The sequence below is a fragment of the Somniosus microcephalus genome, unplaced genomic scaffold, assembly GCF_052327205.1.
Source record: "Somniosus microcephalus isolate GS21.2 unplaced genomic scaffold, FLI_Smic_1.0 unresolved_chr1, whole genome shotgun sequence".
NCBI lineage: Eukaryota > Metazoa > Chordata > Chondrichthyes > Squaliformes > Somniosidae > Somniosus > Somniosus microcephalus.
The window spans coordinates 162,810,585-162,828,007 of NW_028225179.1; the positions used below are offsets into that span (position 1 = coordinate 162,810,585).

The 17,423-nt window shown below is 49.1% G+C and overlaps 1 protein-coding gene across 1 annotated transcript; it reads left to right on the forward strand.

The window, feature by feature from the left end:
* Positions 1 to 9,556: 9,556 nt before the first annotated feature.
* On the forward strand, positions 9,557 to 17,190 carry LOC147096434 (N-acetyllactosaminide alpha-1,3-galactosyltransferase-like). The gene is made up of 3 exons (XM_085973820.1): positions 9,557 to 9,636; positions 10,898 to 11,035; positions 16,458 to 17,190. The coding sequence occupies exons 1-3, from the start codon at positions 9,557 to 9,559 to the stop codon at positions 17,131 to 17,133; spliced, it is 894 nt and encodes a 297-aa protein (XP_085829946.1). The 3' UTR covers positions 17,134 to 17,190.
* The last annotated feature ends 233 nt before the right edge of the window (positions 17,191 to 17,423 follow it).

Genomic DNA, 17,423 nt, shown 5'->3' on the forward strand with positions numbered 1-17,423 from the left:
TTTTAATGTGTGTGCAGGAACAGAGGGTCCTGGGAGTTAATGTGCATAGGTCCCGGAAGGTGGCAGGACATATTGAGAGAGTGGTTAGCAAAGCATATGGGATCTTGGGCTTCATAAATAGATGTAAGAAGTCACACAACACCAGGTTATAGTTCAACAGTTTTATTTGAAATCACAAGCTTTCGGAGCGCTGCAGTATTGAGTACAAAAGTAGAGAAGTGGAGAAGTTATGCTGAACCTTTGTAAGGCGCTGGTTAGTCCACAACTAGAGTATTGTGTCCAGTTCTAGTCACCACACTTTAGGAAGGATGTGAAGGCCCTTGAGAGGGTGCAGAGGAGATTTACTAGAATGTTTCTGGGGATGGGGGATCTTAGTTATAAGGTCAGGTTGGAGAAGCTGGATTTGTTTTCATTAGAGCAAAGTAGGTTGAGGGGTGATTTGACAAAGGTGTACAAGATTATGACGGGTTTGGATAGGCTAGACGGGGAAAGGCTGTTCCCACTAGTTGATGGTACAAGGACTGGGGGACACAGATTTAAGGTTTTGGGCAAGAGATACAGGGGGGATGTGAGGGAAAACTTTTTTACGCAGCGAGTGGTGAGGACCTGGAACTCGCTGCTGATGGAAGTGGTGGAAGCGGAGACACTCAATGTTTTCAAGGGGAGACTGGATAGGCACTTGAGGGAAATAAACTTGCAGGGCTACGGGGATAGAGCGGGGGAGTGGGACTGACTGGATTGCTCTACAGCCGGTATGGACCCGATGGGCCAAATGACTTCATTCTTTGCCATTATGACTATGATTCTATAAGGTATAAGAGAGAGGATGACCTGGAGGGGTCAAGGACAGAATCTATTTGGTTAGAGTTGAGAAACAATAGAGGTGCCATTACACTACTAGGTGTATTCTATTGGCCACCAACTAGTGGGAAGGATATAGAGGAGCAAATTTGCAGGTAAATTACAGAGGTGCAAGAACTATAGAGTAGTGATAATGGGGGACTTCAACTATCGTAATATAGACTGGGATTGTAATAGTGTTCAGGGCAGAGTGGGGGAAGAATTTCTGAAGTGTGTTCAGGAGAACTTTCTTGATCAGTACATTTCTGGCCAAAGAGGAACAAGGCATTGCTGGATCTGGTTCTGGAGAATGAGGTGGGTCAAGTGGAGCAAGTGTCAGGAGGGGAACATTTAGGGAACAGTGATCATAGTATCATAAGGTTTAGATTAGCTATGGAAAGTAACAAGGAGCAATCTAGGGTAAAAGTACTTAATTGGTGGAGGGCCATTTTTTTTGCTGGCCGCCTGCCAGCACCTCTCTGCGCCGCCGTCCCCGGCCTCCTGAGCACCCCCCCCCCCCCGGCTGTGTCCCAAGAGCCCGGCACTTCTCCTCGGTGCCGGGCTCTTTTGTCGGCACTCGTGATCGTTGATCACGCTGCAGCAGGCCCCTCCCCTTTAAGAAGGGGAGGAAGGCCTGCAGTACCACAGCACGCCATGCCGCAGCTGGTGCCGCTGCGGCACGTTCCTCTGCGATCTTCAGTTGCAGCGACCCAAGAGGGATGCGGGGCGCCTCGAGTAGCGCCGCGCTTCCCTCTGGGGCGCTCAAAGTCAATTTGCGGCGGGCGGCCGCGACTACTTCCGGGGCGCCACTGAATTTCTAGGCCCGAGTGTCTCCGCTTCCACCACTTCCGTCGGCAGTGAGTTCCAGGTCCTCACCACTTGCTGCGTAAAAAGGTTTTCTTCACAACCCCCTTCCCATAGAAACATAGAAGATAGGAGCAGGAGGAGGCCATTCGGCCCTTTGAGCCTGCACATCTGGTAACACAGCAGTATTAACCGTACATCTGTAATCTCTACAGATTCGCAGGCCCCTATCCTTCTTTGCAATGGGCACGATAGGGGTGGCCCAACGGGAGTTCTTCACTGGCAAGAGAACCCCTTGGTTCACCAGCTTATCCAGGGCCTCATCCACCTTCTTGCGCAACGCAAAAGGAACTGGTCGCGCCTTGAAGAACTTAGGCGCTACCCCTGGGTCCACTTCGATTGAGACTGACTGTCCCCGACAGGCCCCGAACTCACCAAAAACCTCTTCATAGTTCTCCAACATAGGCATTATGGGCTGTCGCTGTACCGTGTGTACTCCTGTCACTTCAATACCGAGGGGCTCAAACCAATCTCTGCCCAGCAGGCTTGTGCCCTGCCCCGCCACCACATAAAGTGGAAGTGTGTCCTTGACTGCCTGATACTTAACTTCCACATGAATCATACCCAGCACCTGGAGTTGAGCTTGGGACCACTGCTGTAGCACGCCACTGACCTGAGCCATCGCCGGGGGGTCACTTGGCCACAGCCTATTGTAAGTCTCTTCACTTCTCAACGAGCACGCTGAGCCTGAATCCACCTCCATGCAGAGTGGTGCCCCATTCATGATCACATTTGCCGTGTATCCCCACTGTCTGTGGGGTAGCTGCTCAGCTTCCGTGGTATACACTGTGTATTCATCGTTGTCCTCCAGTGTCAGGGTGTGTGTCTGCGATGCTTGTGTTGGCTCTGCTGCAGCAGCCTGAGCTTTCTTCATGCAGACACGAGCTATGTGTCCTCTTTTCTTACAGAAATGACATACCACTGACACAAATTTGCATGTAGTGGAACCATGGAGAGCCCCACAGCAGAAACATTTTCTTCCTGTCTCTTTAGTTGCCTCCATGTCTCTCGCAGCAGCAGCTGCGTGTGTGGTCTTGTGCACCTCCTCGGCGGCCTGAGATGGTGCTGCCTCTGTACGGAGCATACGTGTGTTCATCGATGCTGCCTCTGCTGCTAAAGCCTTCTCGGCCAGTCGGAACGTCAGGGCCTTCTCTGCTAACAGCTGTCTCTGCAATGCCGAGTCCCGCACTCCACACACAATCCGATCACGGAGCATATTGTCTAACTGGTCAGCAAAATTACAATGTAATGAGCGTTTCCTCAACTCAGCAATGTAACTTGAAATAGATTGTCCAGGCTGTTGTTTACAATTGTGAAAATGGAAACGCTGCACAATATCTGAGGGTTTTGGGTTAAAATGTTTCTGCAGCTTCTCAATCAAATCAGCATAATCCACCTCACTAGGTTTACGAGGAGCCACCAATGAACGCAGGACGGAGTAAGTAGCAGCTCCGCATACACTTTGCAACACTGAGCGCTTCTTCTCTTCTTTGTCAATATTATTGGCCTCAAAGAAACACCCCAGTCTTTCTGCGTATTCCTCCCATGAACTGTCCTTATCCCCAGAGAACTCTTTAAAACTATGACGACCTTGGGACGTATTGATGTGCACTGTCCCTTTAAGATCCACGGACTTTTTTCTTTTTTCTTTAAAATTCTTTTTCTCCTCCGGCCAGAGTTACGGTAGCTACACTCACGGTAGTTGCCTGGCCCGCACAATACTCTGTCCGCCGTCTACGTCGCAGCTAACCAACTATCAAAATGCCGTTGATGTTGCTAGCTGAGTGGCCCGCTCGTCGCAATTTCCAATATCACAGCTGTAGGTTCGGTTCGCATGTCTATCTCCGTCCTTCTAGAGAGTTCAACAGCCGCCTCGTCGCCAGTATTGCATCTTGACCGAACAGTAATGAATAGAGGAGACGGAATGTACCTTTTTACTATTTACTGAGTAAATGGGTGGACATTACAGCACATTGTCTTTCACTTTCAGTTTCGGGTTCTGCCATGCAGACAAAGTAAAACCGAGCCCCCCAGCACCCCCTTTGGGTAACACCCGGGAACTGGGACAAACTTAATTGAAGCAAAACTCAAAACACAACAGTTTTAGAAACAATAATCAATGAAAAAATTAACGAGCAGTTGGAGAAGTTTAAGCTAATTAAGGAGAGCTAACACGGATTTGTAAAAGGCAGATCATGTTTGACCAATCTAATTGAATTTTTTGATGAAGTAACAGGGAGGATTGATTAAAGGAATGCAATGGATGTTGTCTACATGGATTTTAGGAAGACGTTTGACAAAGTATCACATAGAAGGCTGGTTAACAAAATTGAGACTCATGGAATAGGTGGGTCAGTGGCAGCTTGGATAAGGAATTGGCTTAAGGACAGAAAACAGCGAGTTGTGGTAAATGGCTGTTTTTCAGACTGGAGTATGGTAGACAGTGGTGTTCCCCAAGGGTCAGTGCTGGGGCCACTGCTATTTTTGATATATATATAAATTACCTGGATATTGGAATATAGAATAGAATTTCTAAATTTATCAATGGCACCAGTTGGGGGTTTTTGCAAACAGTGAAGATGATATCAATCAACTGCAACAGGTCATAAAGGCTAGCAGAATGGGCAGACGGAATTTAATACAGAGAAGTGTGAGGTGATGCATTTTGGCAGAAGGAACAGGGAGAGGCAATATACATTTATGGCACAGTTTTAAAGAGTGTGCAGGGACAAAGTGACCTGGGAGTTAATGTGCACAGGTCCCTGAATGTGGCAGGACATATTGAATGAGTGGTTAGCAAAGCATATGGGATCTTGGGCTTCACAAATAGAGGTATTGAGTACAAAAGTAGAGAAGTTATGCTGAACCTTTATATAGCGCTGGTTAGGCCACAACTGCATCGAAGCTTTGACCACGCTCGATCAGCTACGATGGACAGGCCACATCGTCCGCTTGCCCAATACGAGACTCCAAATAAGCGGTCTACTCGGAGCTTTGACATGGCATGAGAGCCCCAGGTGGGCAGAGGAAATGCTTCAAGGACACCCTCAAAGCCTCCTTGGAAAAAGTGCAACATCCCCACCGACACCTGGGAATCCCTGGCCCAAGACCGCACAAAGTGGAGGAGTAGCATCCGGCAAGGCGCCGAAGACCTGGAGTCTCTTCACCGGGAGCAAGCGGAAGCCAATCGCAAGGAGCGCACGTCAACCCAAGCACCCCACCCACTCGCCCCTTCAACCTGTGTCTGCCCCACCTGTGACAGAGACTGTAGGTTCTGCATTGGACTCAACAGTCACCTGAGAACTCATTTTTAAGGTGGAAGCAAGTCATCCTCGGTTCCGAGGGACTGCCGAAGAAGAAGATTGCGTCCAGTTCTGGTCACCACACTTTAGGAAGGATGTGAAGGCCCTTGAGAGGGTGCAGAGGAGATTTACCAGAATGGTTCCGGGGATGGGGGATCTTAGCTACAAGGACAGGTTGGAGAAGCTGGATTTGTTTTCATTAGAGCAAGGGGGGTTGAGGGGTGATTTGATAGAGGTGTGCAAGGTAATGACTGGTTTGGATAGGCTAGACGGGGAAAGGCTGTTCCCACTAGTTGATGGTACAAGGACTAGGGTTCGCAGGTTTAAGGTTTTGGGCAAGAGATACAGGGGGGATGTGAGGAAAAGCTTTTTTACGCAGCGAGTGGTGAGGACCTGGGACTCGCTGCCGACGGAAGAGGTGGAAGCGGAGACACTCAATGTTTTCAAGGGGAGACTGGATAGGCACTTGAGGGAAATAAACTTGCAGGACTACGGGGATAGAGCGGGGGGAATGGGACTGACTGGATCGCTCTACAGAGAGCCGGCACGGACTCGATGGGCTGAAGGGCCTCCTTCTGTGTCGTTATGACTCTATGATTGGTGAGACGCGAGTTCAGATCCCACCACAGCAGCTGGGGAATTTAAATTCAGTTAATGAAATAAATCTGGAATTGAATAAAAACTAGTATCAGTAATGGTGACCATGTTACTCGTAGATTGTTGTAAAAACCCACGTGGTTCATTAATGTCCTTTTAGGGAAGGAAATCTGCCGTCCTTACCCGGTCTGGCCTATATGTGACTCACAGCACTGTGGGTGACTCTTTAACTGCCCTCTGAAATGGCCGAGCCAGTCACTCAGTTGCGCCACACGGACTGCGGTTCAAGAAGGCGGCTCACCACCACCTTCTCAAGGGCAATCGGATGGTCAATAACGCTAGAGACACCCACATCCTGTGAATAAAAAAAAGGTGCAGAATAAAAGAAAACGACTCTTTTGTCTGCCGGAAGATCCAGGAATCGACATTGTAAATATCCTGCAGGATATCTACCCCGAGGTGTGCCGGGGGAAGGCCCTGAGAATCATTAAAGACGCGAATCACCCCAGCCACAACCTCTTCGCCCTGCTCCCGTCCGGTAAGAGATACCGAAGCATACGGTCTCGTACCAGCAGGTTTCGAAACAGCTTCTACCCCCAGGCCATAAGACTCATGAACGATTAATTTATTATTATTTATTACTGTTGTTTTATTTATTATTACGGTCTTTCTATTAGTATTTCTATTAGTATTTTTATCATTGTTATGCCATATTTATTCCAATGTTGGGAGGACTCGTAAAAATCAACATTTCATTGTGCAGTACACACGTCTGCTGCATATATGACAAATAAAATTGAATTGAATTGAAAAATGCAAAGGAGAAAAAGTAGTTGGCATTTATTGATTGTCCAGTAACAATCGGAGCAATTTAAGTACAGTACCATGTTACAGACTGGTGACTGATCTATTTCTGGAGGTGCCTGGGAGTGAGTTATGGGCCAGAATCTAATCAAGGGGATCAGACCATTTATATACAGAATAATGGATACTCAAAAAAGCTACATGATGGAATCTAGTTGGTTTTTAGATGGTTTAAATATGTAAAATAATGGCTATTAGGGAGTGAGTTGCAGGCTGGGATCTAACTGAGCGATTCAGATGAATTATATGTAGCGATAGTGAATCATAGTCATGGGAAAAATTTGGTTCTTTGCGCCTCCTGTTAGTGCCCTAAGAGGGCACAAAGCAACCAGTGCCCGGGCGCGGCGATGTTTGCGCCATTTGCGAAATTGACCAGACATTTTGCGGCAGCGCTAAACACTACCGCCACGATCTCCTGTACCCGCAAATCGTGACATCAGTCGAGTGCGTAGCGCCCCGGACCGGATATTGAGTGGCGCCCCCTGCCTTACCGCCTGCCACTAGCAACGACAGGTTGAGGGGAAGGTTTTGCAGTCGGGATGGGACTGGGGGAGCACTTGTAAAGGCGACCACTTCCTGACTTTGGTTGTCGGTGACATTTTTGCACCACGCAGTCTGAGAGAAAGAGAGACTTCTGGAGAGATTCAACGCTGTGTGAAGGAGTTTTGGGTACTGAGCAGCACTTTGCAGGTTCATTTTGATTTGATTTTCCTTGCATCGATTTAGAAGAGACTGTGGGGGCTGCACTCAGCTCTTTCCTTGGGCCTCTCCATTGTTCTTTCCAGCAGAATTGATGTACAGGTCTCTCCAGGCCAAGATTCAAGGCTGCAATGAGCAGGGTGTGGATGGAGAGCAAGATCGACCCTCCCCTTTAAGAACTGGCCGGCGCCAGTGTGTCTGTGTTCCATTGCTGACTGACATCACACGAGCTTCGCCAACGCTTTGAGGTAGCGCCTCGCTCCTCGGCGTTAGCACCTTAATAGAGGTGTGCAGCGCCTGATTTAGCGCTCCAATCACCTCCAGGGGGCGATAGAAGCCAAGTTTGCAGTCGGAGGCGATAATTAGCGGCAGGCGCTAAACTTTGCGCCCGGCCGATAATCGCGCCCCAAACGGGGCGATACCGAATTTCTCTCCCGTAGAGTCATAAAGGCACAGAGGGTGCCATTCGGCCCATCGAGTCCGTGCCAGCTCTCTGTAGAGCAATCCAGTCAGTCCCATTCCCCCCGCTCTATCCCCGTAGCCCAGCAAGTCTATTTCCCTCAATTGCCCAACTTGTCTCCCCGAATCCTGGGAATGAGTTATTTGAAGAAATCTAACTGAAGTGCTCAGATAGCTTATCTACACTCGTCAATCTGCCATGGCATTGCACAGATTTCTACGGGAGGATAAACTGCATGGGTAGAATGGCCTCTGTCATCGGATTAATTCTTTGTGACATTATCTGACACAGATCAGACCCTTGTCAGCTGGGGCTCAGTGGGCAGCACCCTCACCTCCGAGTCAGCAGGTTGTGGGTTCAAGTCCCACTCCAGACACTTCAGAACAAAATCCAGGCTGACACTGCCAGTGCAGTACTGAGGGAGTGCTGCACTGTCGGAGGTGCCGTCTTTCGGATGAGACGTTAAACCGAGGCCCCGCCTGCTCTCTCAGTTGGGTGTAAAAGATCTCACGGCATTATTTCGAAGAAAAGCAGGGACGTTCTCCCCGGTGTCCTGGCCAATATTTACCCCTCAATCAAAATCACGAATAAAACAGATTATCGCATTGCTGTTTGTGCAGAATTGGCTGCCGCGTTTCCTACATTACAACAGTGACTACACCTCAAACGTGTATCTTGAACCATTTAACCCCGAATTTTATTGTGGAGTCCGAGGACCAAAAATCACTCTTGCTCCTCGGTAAAGGGGCTGCTATGAGGAGCCTGGATTCTGTTCATTATTGGTCAGTCCAACTCAACTAAGAACTGTACTAAAATAAAAATATTCTTACTTCCAGGTCAAAGGGGCTGGCCAGAGACAGAAGGCCTTTATTGCATTGTGTGCGGGACTGCTGTTTGTTCTTTTATTATATTTTCAGTCTGCTGTAAACAAGTAAGTGACATTTTAAACGGACATATTCTCCTTTTCTTCTGTGTTTGTGTACACCTGACATCAAACTGTTCTTCAGGTCATGACAAGATTTGGATAAGACGAGAACGACACAACAGCACTGGAGACACACCCTCAGTCCACGGTGTGCTGAAACGTGTAGAGGGAGCTCCAGTACAGATTATGTACATCAATCTGCACTGTTGAAGGTCAGCGAGCTCCGTGGGATAACACTTACCTCAGTCCACAGTGAGAGCGGGACAGGTAACACTCACCTCAGTCCACAGTGAGACCGGGACAGGTAACACTTACCTCAGTCCACAGTGAGACCGGGACAGGTAACACTCAGCTCAGTCCACAGTTAGAGCAGGACAGCTAACACTCACCTCAGTCCACAGTGAGACCGGGACAGGTAACACTCACCTCAGTCCACAGTGAGAGTGGGACAGGAAACGCTCACCTCAGTCCACAGTGAGAGCGGGACAGGTAACACTCACCTCAGTCCACAGTGAGAGTGGGACAGGTAACACTCACCTCAGTCCACAGTGAGAGCGGGACAGGTAACACTCACCTCAGTCCACAGTGAGACCGGGACAGGTAACACTCACCTCAGTCCACAGTGAGACCGGGACAGGTAACACTCACCTCAGTCCACAGTGAGAGCGGGACAGGAAACACTCACCACAGATTCATTGCTCTTTTTTTGGTTTGGCCAATTCTGCACAGCTTGTGCTGGTATGACTGGTGTAAAGCAGCAGGATCTCTATCCCCCCAGCCCCACACCGCCCCGTGTCTTCATGTTTCCCGAGCCCCATCAGCCTCCGTGTATTCCAGCACCTTCTGGATTCCTTTCCGTCCAGGTGACTAATGTTCTGAGCTTTACAGCACTTGTCTTAACCTGAGGTAACCCGATAGTACTAGCTAGAATTCACTGTGGTCAATAAATGCCACCACCCCCCCACCCTCGACCTCATCTTGTTTTGTCTCTTCACCAGCTCTTGGATGCAGAATGATGAGAAGAAACGGTTTGAACTGAGGAATGAAGTCGCCGAGGGAAACCCTTTATTCTGGTTCAATGCCAGGTGTGTAACAGACCGTACTCACTCTTCACCCGACCTCTATAACTAAGTACCACAAAGCCAATCTTGATGCCAAACATACCCTGGCAGTGAGATGCAATGTTCTGAAATATTGTGGAATCCAAGGGAAGTGTTGTCAACAGTTTGGGGAGGGGGACGGGGTCAAAGTGCGGCTTCACTGACCTCTAACTTGCTGAAGCGTGAGACTGAGGGAGCTCATCCATTGGTCCCTCAATTGGAAGAGTGGGGTAAATTTTTAACTCGCTGATCAGCCGCCCGGTACAGAGACCACCCGATATTCATTTCATTTCTCGCCTCGGAGTCAGAAGCTCGTGGATTCGAGTCCCCACTGCAGAGACTTGAGCCCGTAATCCAGGCCGACACTCCCAGTGCAGCATTGAGGGAGTGCTGCGGTGTCAGAGGTGCCCGTCTTTCGGATGAGACGTTAAACCGAGGCCCCGTCTGCTCTCTCGGGTGGACGTAGAAGATCCCACGGCCAAATGTGATCAAAGATTGCACAGAATTACATCGACTTTACAGCCCAGAAACAGGCCATTCGGCCCAACTGGCCCTTGCTGGTGTCCAGGCTCCACACGAGCCTCCTGCCACCCCTCTATCTCACCCTATCAGCATTTCCTTCTATTCCTTTCTCCCTCATGTCTTTATCGAGCTTCCCCTTAACTATGTCTATGCTATTTGTCTCAACCACTCCATGTGGCAGTGAGATCCACATTCTCACCACTCTCTGGGTAAAGAAGTTTCTCCTGAATACCCCATCGGATTTATTGATGACTATCTTATGTTTAATGCCCCTAATGTTGGACTCCCCCACAAGTGGAAACATTTTATCTACGTCTACCCTATTGAACCCTTTCATAATTTGAAAGCTCTCTATCAGGTCACCCCTCAGCTCTCTCTCTTTTCCAGAGAAAAGAGCCCCAGCCTGTTCAGTCTTTCCTGATAGGGATTAACCTCTCAGTTCTGGTATCATCCTTGTCAATCTTTTTTGCATCTTCACCAGTGCCTCTCATATCCTGTTGGTAATGTGGTGACCAGAACAGTGAGCAGTGCTCCAAGTGTGGTCTAACCAAGGTTCGATACTGCTCCAACCCAACTTCTCTGCTTTTCAAAAGCCACTGTGACCGTTTCCTTGTGAACAGTTGGAAGCTGGGTTTCCACCAGGGGAGGCCGTTGAACGAGAGCACGTCACGGTGGGGGAACCCTCCCTTTAGCGCTGCTGCTAACATCTTTATTCTGTTTTAAGTGCCGTCACCGACCAGCAGACAATCAGCCCGTGGGATGCCCCTATAATCTGGGAGGAGACATTTGACCCGGTGGAGCGGGATCTATTCTACATGGAAAAGGAGACGGTGATTGGGCTGACTGTTTTTGCGATTGGACGGTAAGATTCTGTCCCAGAGCAAAAAGACATTAACCACCTGTTTTGCAACCCACTCATTTCACAGTTCCATTGTTCTCTAATATATTGGGCAAAATTGAGAGAGAATTATCACTGCATTCTGTCATATCCAGCCCATAGCCCTGTATCAATCCTGAACTAATCCCACTGCCCTGCTCTCTCCCCATAGCCCTGTATCAATCCCAAACTAATCCCACTGCCCTGCTCTCTCTCCCCATAGCCCTGTATCAATCCCCAAACTAATCCCACTGTCCCGCTCTCTCCCCATAGCCCTGTATCAATCCCAAACTATTCACACTGCCCCGCTCTCTCCCCATAGCCCTGTATCAATTCCAAACGAATCCCACTGCCCCACTCTCTCCCAATAGCCCTGTATCAATCTCAAAATAATCCAACTGTACACTATATCCGCACATCCATGTATCAATCCTAAACTAATCCCACTGCTCCACTCTCTCCCAATAGCCCTGTATCAATCCTAAACTGATCCCACTGCCCCGCTCACTCCCCATTGCACTGCATCAATCCTAAACAATCCTTCTGCAACAATTTCTCCCCATAGCCCTGTATCAATCCCAAACTAATCCCACTGCCCCGCTCACTCCCATGGCCCTGTATCAGTCCCAAACTAATCATAGAAAGTTACAGCACGGAAGGAGGCCATTTCAGCCCATCGTGTCCACGCCGGCCAACAAAGTGCTATCCAGCCTAATCCCACTTCCCAGCTCTTGGTCCGTAGCCCTGCAGGTTACAGCATCCCAAGTGCACATCCAAGTACTTTTTAAATGTGGTTAGGGTTCCTGCCTCTACCACCCTTTCAGGCAGTGAGTTCCAGACCCCCAAAACCCTCTGGGTGAAGAAATTTCCCCTCAAATCTCCTCTAAACCTTCCACCAATTACTTTAAATCTGTGCCCCCTGGTTTTTGACCCTTCCTTCTGCTAAGGGAAATAGGTCCTTTCTATCCACTTTATCTAGGCCCCTCATAATTTTATACACCTCAATAAGGTCTCCCCTCAGCCTCCTCTGTTCTAAGGAAAACAACCCAGCCTATCCAGTCTTTCCTCAGAGCTAAGATTCTCTACTCCCGGCACCATCCTTGTAAATCTCCTCTGTACCCTCTCTAGTGCAATCACATCTTTCCTGTAATGTGGTGACCAGAACTGCACGCAGGACTCTAGCTGTGGCCTAACTAGTGTTTTATACAGTTGAAGCATAACCTCCCTGCTCTTGTATTCTATGCCATGGCTAATAAAGGCAAGCATTCCGTATGGCTTCTTAACCACCTTATCGACCTGGCCTGCTACCTTCAGGGATCTGTGGACATGCACTCCAAGGTCCCTTTGTTCCTCTACACTACTCAGTGTCCTACCATTTAATGTGTATTCCCTTTCCTTGTTAGCCCTCCCCAAATACATTACCTCACACTTCTCCGGATTGAATTCCATTTGCCACTGTTCTGCCCACCTGACCAATTTATTGATATCTTCCTGCAGTCTACAGCTTCCTTCTTCAGTATCAACCACACAGCCGATTTTAGTATCATCTGCAAACTTCTTAATCATACCCCCTATATTCAAGTCTAGATCATTGATATATACCACAAAAAGCAAGGGACCCAGTACGGAGCCCTGCGGAACCCCACTGGAAACAGCCTTCCAGTCACAAAAACACCCATCGACCATTACCCTCTGCTTCCTGTCTCCGAGCCAGTTTTGAATACAACTTCACACTTTGCCTTGGGTCCCATGGGCTTTTAACTTCATGATCAGTCTGCCATGTGGAACCTTATCAAAAGCCTTGCTAAAGTCCATATACACTACATCAAACGCACTACCCTCATCTACCCTCCTTGTTACCTCCTCAAAAAATTTAATCAAATTTGTCAGACACGACCTTCCCTTAACAAATCCGTTCTGACTATCCTTGATTAATCCGTGTCTTTCTAAATGAAGATTGATCCTGTCCTTCAGAATTCTTTCCAATAAATTTCCCACCACCGAGGTTAGGCTGACTGGCCTGTAATTATTCGGTCTATCCCTTTCTCCCAAACTAATCCCACTGCGCCACTCTCTCCTCATTGCCCTGTATCAATCCCAAGCTAATCCCTCTGCGCCACTCTCTCCCCATAGCACTGTATCAATTCCAAAAAATCCCACTGCGCCACTCTCTCCTCATTGCCCTGTATCAATCCCAAGCTAATCCCTCTGCCCTGCTCTCTCCCCATAGCCCTGTATCAATCCTAAACTAATCCCACTGCCCCGCTCACTCTCATAGCCCTGTATCAATTCCAAACTAATTCCACTGCCCCGCACTCCCCATAGCTCTGTATTAATCCTAAACTAATCCCACTGCCCCACTCTCCCCCCATAGCCCTGTATCAATCCTAAACTAATCCCACTGCCCCGCTCTCCCCCCATAGCCCTGTATCAATCCTAAACTAATCCCACTGCCCCGCTTCAATCCCAAACTAATCCCACTGCCCCGCTCTCTTCCCCCCCCATAGCCCTGTATCAATCCTAAACTAATCCCACTGCCCCGCTCTCCCCCATAGCCCTGTATCAATCCCAAACTAATCCCACTGCCCCGCTCACTCCCAATAGGCCTGCATCAATCTCAAACTTTTCCCACTGCCCCGCTCTCTCCCCATAGCTCTGTATTAATCCTAAACTAATCACACTGCCCCGCTCTCTCCCCATAGCTCTGTATTAATCCCAAACTAATCCCACTGCCCCGCTCTCTCCCCATAGCCCTGTATCAATCCTAAACTAATCCCACTGCCCCGCTCTCTCCCCATAGCTCTGTATTAATCCCAAACTAATCCCACTGCCCCGCTCTCTCCCCATAGCCCTGTATCAATCCTAAACTAATCCCACTGCCCCGCTCTCTCCCCATAGCTCTGTATTAATCTCAAACTAATCCCACTGCCCCGCTCTCTCCCCATAGCCCTGTATCAATCCTAAACTAATCCCACTGCCCCGCTCTCTCCCCATAGCCCTGTATTAATCCCAAACTAATCCCACTGCCCCGCTCTCTCCCCATAGCTCTGTATTAATCCTAAACTAATCCCACTGCCCCGCTCTCTCCCCATAGCCCTGTATCAATCCTAAACTAATCCCACTGCCCCGCTCTCTCCCCATAGCTCTGTATTAATCCTAAACTAATCCCACTGCCCCGCTCTCTCCCCATAGCTCTGTATTAATCCTAAACTAATCCCACTGCCCCGCTCTCTCCCCATAGCCCTGTATCAATCCTAAACTAATCCCATAGCAAAATACTGCAGATGCTGGAAATCCGAAATAACAACAGAAAACGCTGGAAAAACTCAGCAGGCCAGGCAACATTCGTGGAGAGAGAAACAAGAGTTAATGTTTCGGGTCGAAACCCTTCTACAGAACTGAGAGAAAATGCAGGAAATGAAACAAAAGGCAGTTTGGGGGCTGGGAAATGGGGGAGGGGATGAAAGAAGAGACATTAAAGGTGAGACGAGATGGTAATAGGACAGGTAAAGAAACAGACAATGAAGTGTGAAATGCGCTGGCAGAGTGAAAGACAGCGGCCATGTGGGAGAGAGAAAAGGAAAAGGCACAAACCAAAAGTGTGGATAAAAAATATAAAAATATAATAGGGGCCGAGGTTATGATCTGAAGTTGTTGAACTCGATATTGAGTCCGGAAGGCTGTAAAGTGCCTAATCGGAAGATGAGGTGCTGTTCCTCGAGTTTACGGTGAGCTTCCATGGAACAATACAAGAGGCCAAGGACGGTGAGGTCCGAGTGGGAATGGAGCGGTGAATTAAAATGACAGGCGACCGGAAGCTCGGGGTCACCCTTACGGACTGAACGGAGGTGTTCCGCAAAGCGGTCACCCAATCTGCGTTTGGTCTCCCCAATGTAGAGGAGACCGCATCGTGGGCAGCGAATACAGTATTCTAGATTGCAAGAAGTACAAGTAAATCGCTGTTTCACCTGGAAGGTGGGAAGAGGGGAGGTATATGGGCAAGTGTTACATCTCCTGCGCTTGCACAGGAAGGTGCCGGGCGAAGGGGAAGAGATGCTAGGGGTGATAGAGGAGTGGACTAGGGTGTCGCGGCGGGAGCGGTCCCTACGGAATGCTGAAAGAGGAGGTGAGGGGAAGATGCATTTAGTGGTAGGATCACGTTGGAGGTGGCGGAAATGGCGGAGGATGATCCGTTGAATGTGGAGGCTGGTGGGGTGAAAGGTGAGGACAAGGGGAACCCTATCGTGGTTCCGGGAGGGAGGGGCAGGGGTGAGGGCAGAGGTGCGGGAGATAGAACTGACACGGTCGAGGGCCGTGTCAATCACGGTAGAGGGGAATCCTCGGTTGCGGAAAAAGGAAGACATGTTGGAAGCACTGGTGTGGAAGGTGGCATCGTCGGAGCAGATACGGTGGAGACGGAGAAACTGGGAGAATGGAATAGAGTCCTTACAGGAGACTGGGTGGGAGGAAGTGTAGTCCAGGTAGCTGTGGGAGTCAGTGGGCTTTTAGTGAATATTGGTCAATAACCTATCCCCAGAGATGGAGACGGAGAAGTCGAGGAAGGGAAGGGAAGAGTCGGAGATGGACCATGTGAAGGTGAGGGAAGGGTGGAAATTGGAGGCAAAGTGAATGAAATTGACTACTTCAGGGCGAGAGCAGGAAACGGCACCGATACAGTCATCAATGTACCGGAAAAAGAGGTGAGGGAGGGGACCCGAGTAGGACTGGAACAAAGAGTGTTCCACATATCCCACGAAAAGGCAGGCATAGCTAGGACCCATGCGGGTACCCATAGCAACACCTTTGATTTGGAGGAAATGAGTGGAGTCAAAGGAGAAGTTGTTCAATGTGAGAACAAGTTCAGCCAGGCGGAGGAGGGTGGTGGTGGATGGGGACTGGTCGGGCCTCTGTGCAAGGAAGAAGCGGAGCGCCCTCAGGCCATCCTGGTGGGGGATGGAGGTGTAGAGGGATTGTACGTCCATGGTGAAAAGGAAGCGGTTGGGGCCAGGAAACTGGAAACTGTTAGTGGCGGAGGGCGTCCGAAGAGTCGCGGATGTAGGTGGGAAGAGACTGGACAAGGGGAGAAAAGATAGTCGAGATAGGAAGAGATAAGTTCCGTGGGGCAAGAACAGGCTGAAACGATGGGTCTACTAGGGCAGTCCTGTTTGTGGATTTGTCGATGACCCTTCGTCAGATCTGTTCAAGAGTTCTGACGAAGGGTCATCGACCTGAAACGTTAACTGTTTCTCTCTCCACAGATGCTGCCTGACCTGCTGAGTATTTCCAGCATTTTGTGTTTTTATTCCTGTCAATGACACCTCGCCCAGGATGAAAAAGAAAGCTCTTGTTTGTGTTTGAGTGGAGTTTGGTGCTTGAAATAACCTGAGATGAATTGTCCTTTCATCAGGTACCTTGACAGGTATCTGAGGAACTTCTTGGAGTCGGCGGAGAAGCACTACATGATAGGACACCAGGTGATCTACTACGTGGTGGTGGACGATGTCTCCAATTTACAGCTCGCTCCCAAACGGAACATGACCGTGATCCAGGTTCCCAAATATTCCCGCTGGCAGGACATCAGCATGATGCGGATGCAGCAAATCAGCCACCTCATCCAGAATCGCAGCCAGTTCGAGGCGAGCTACCTTTTCTGCTTGGACGTCGACCAGGTGTTTGTGGGCCGCTTCGGAGCGGAGGTTTTGGGAGACTCGGTAGCTCAGGTCCATGCCTGGTGGTTGAAATACCCTAAAAAGGAATACCCCTATGAACGCAGACCCAGCTCGGATGCTTACATTGCACCAGGCGACGGAGATTTCTATTACCATGCGGCTGTTTTCGGAGGGAGGGTGGATTTGGTTTACAACCTGACTAGGCGCTGTGAGGAAGGGATAAAGAGAGACAAAAGGAACGGCATCGAGGCGATTTGGCATGACGAGAGTCATGTGAACCGTTATTTCCTGGATCACAAACCCACCAAACTCTTATCGCCCGAGTATTCTTGGGACGTAACTCGGCCCGAGAAGATGAGATATATCAGAATGAAGTGGATGCCTAAGGAGTACCACAAATTACGGGAAAACTGAATGGGAGGATTCTCCTAAACCTTTCCTATTGCTGGACTTTCATCATAGAAACATAGAAGATAGGAGCAGGAGGAGGCCATTCGGCCCTTCGAGCCTGCTCCGCCATTCAATGAGATCATGGCTGATCATCCAAATTCAGTACCCTGTCCCTGCCTTCTCCCCATATCCCTTGATCCCTTTAGCCTTAAGAAATATATCCAACTCTTTCTTGAATATATTTAATGAACTGGCCTCCACCGCCCTCTGTGGCAGAGAATTCCACAGGTTCACCACTCTCTGGGTGAAGAAAT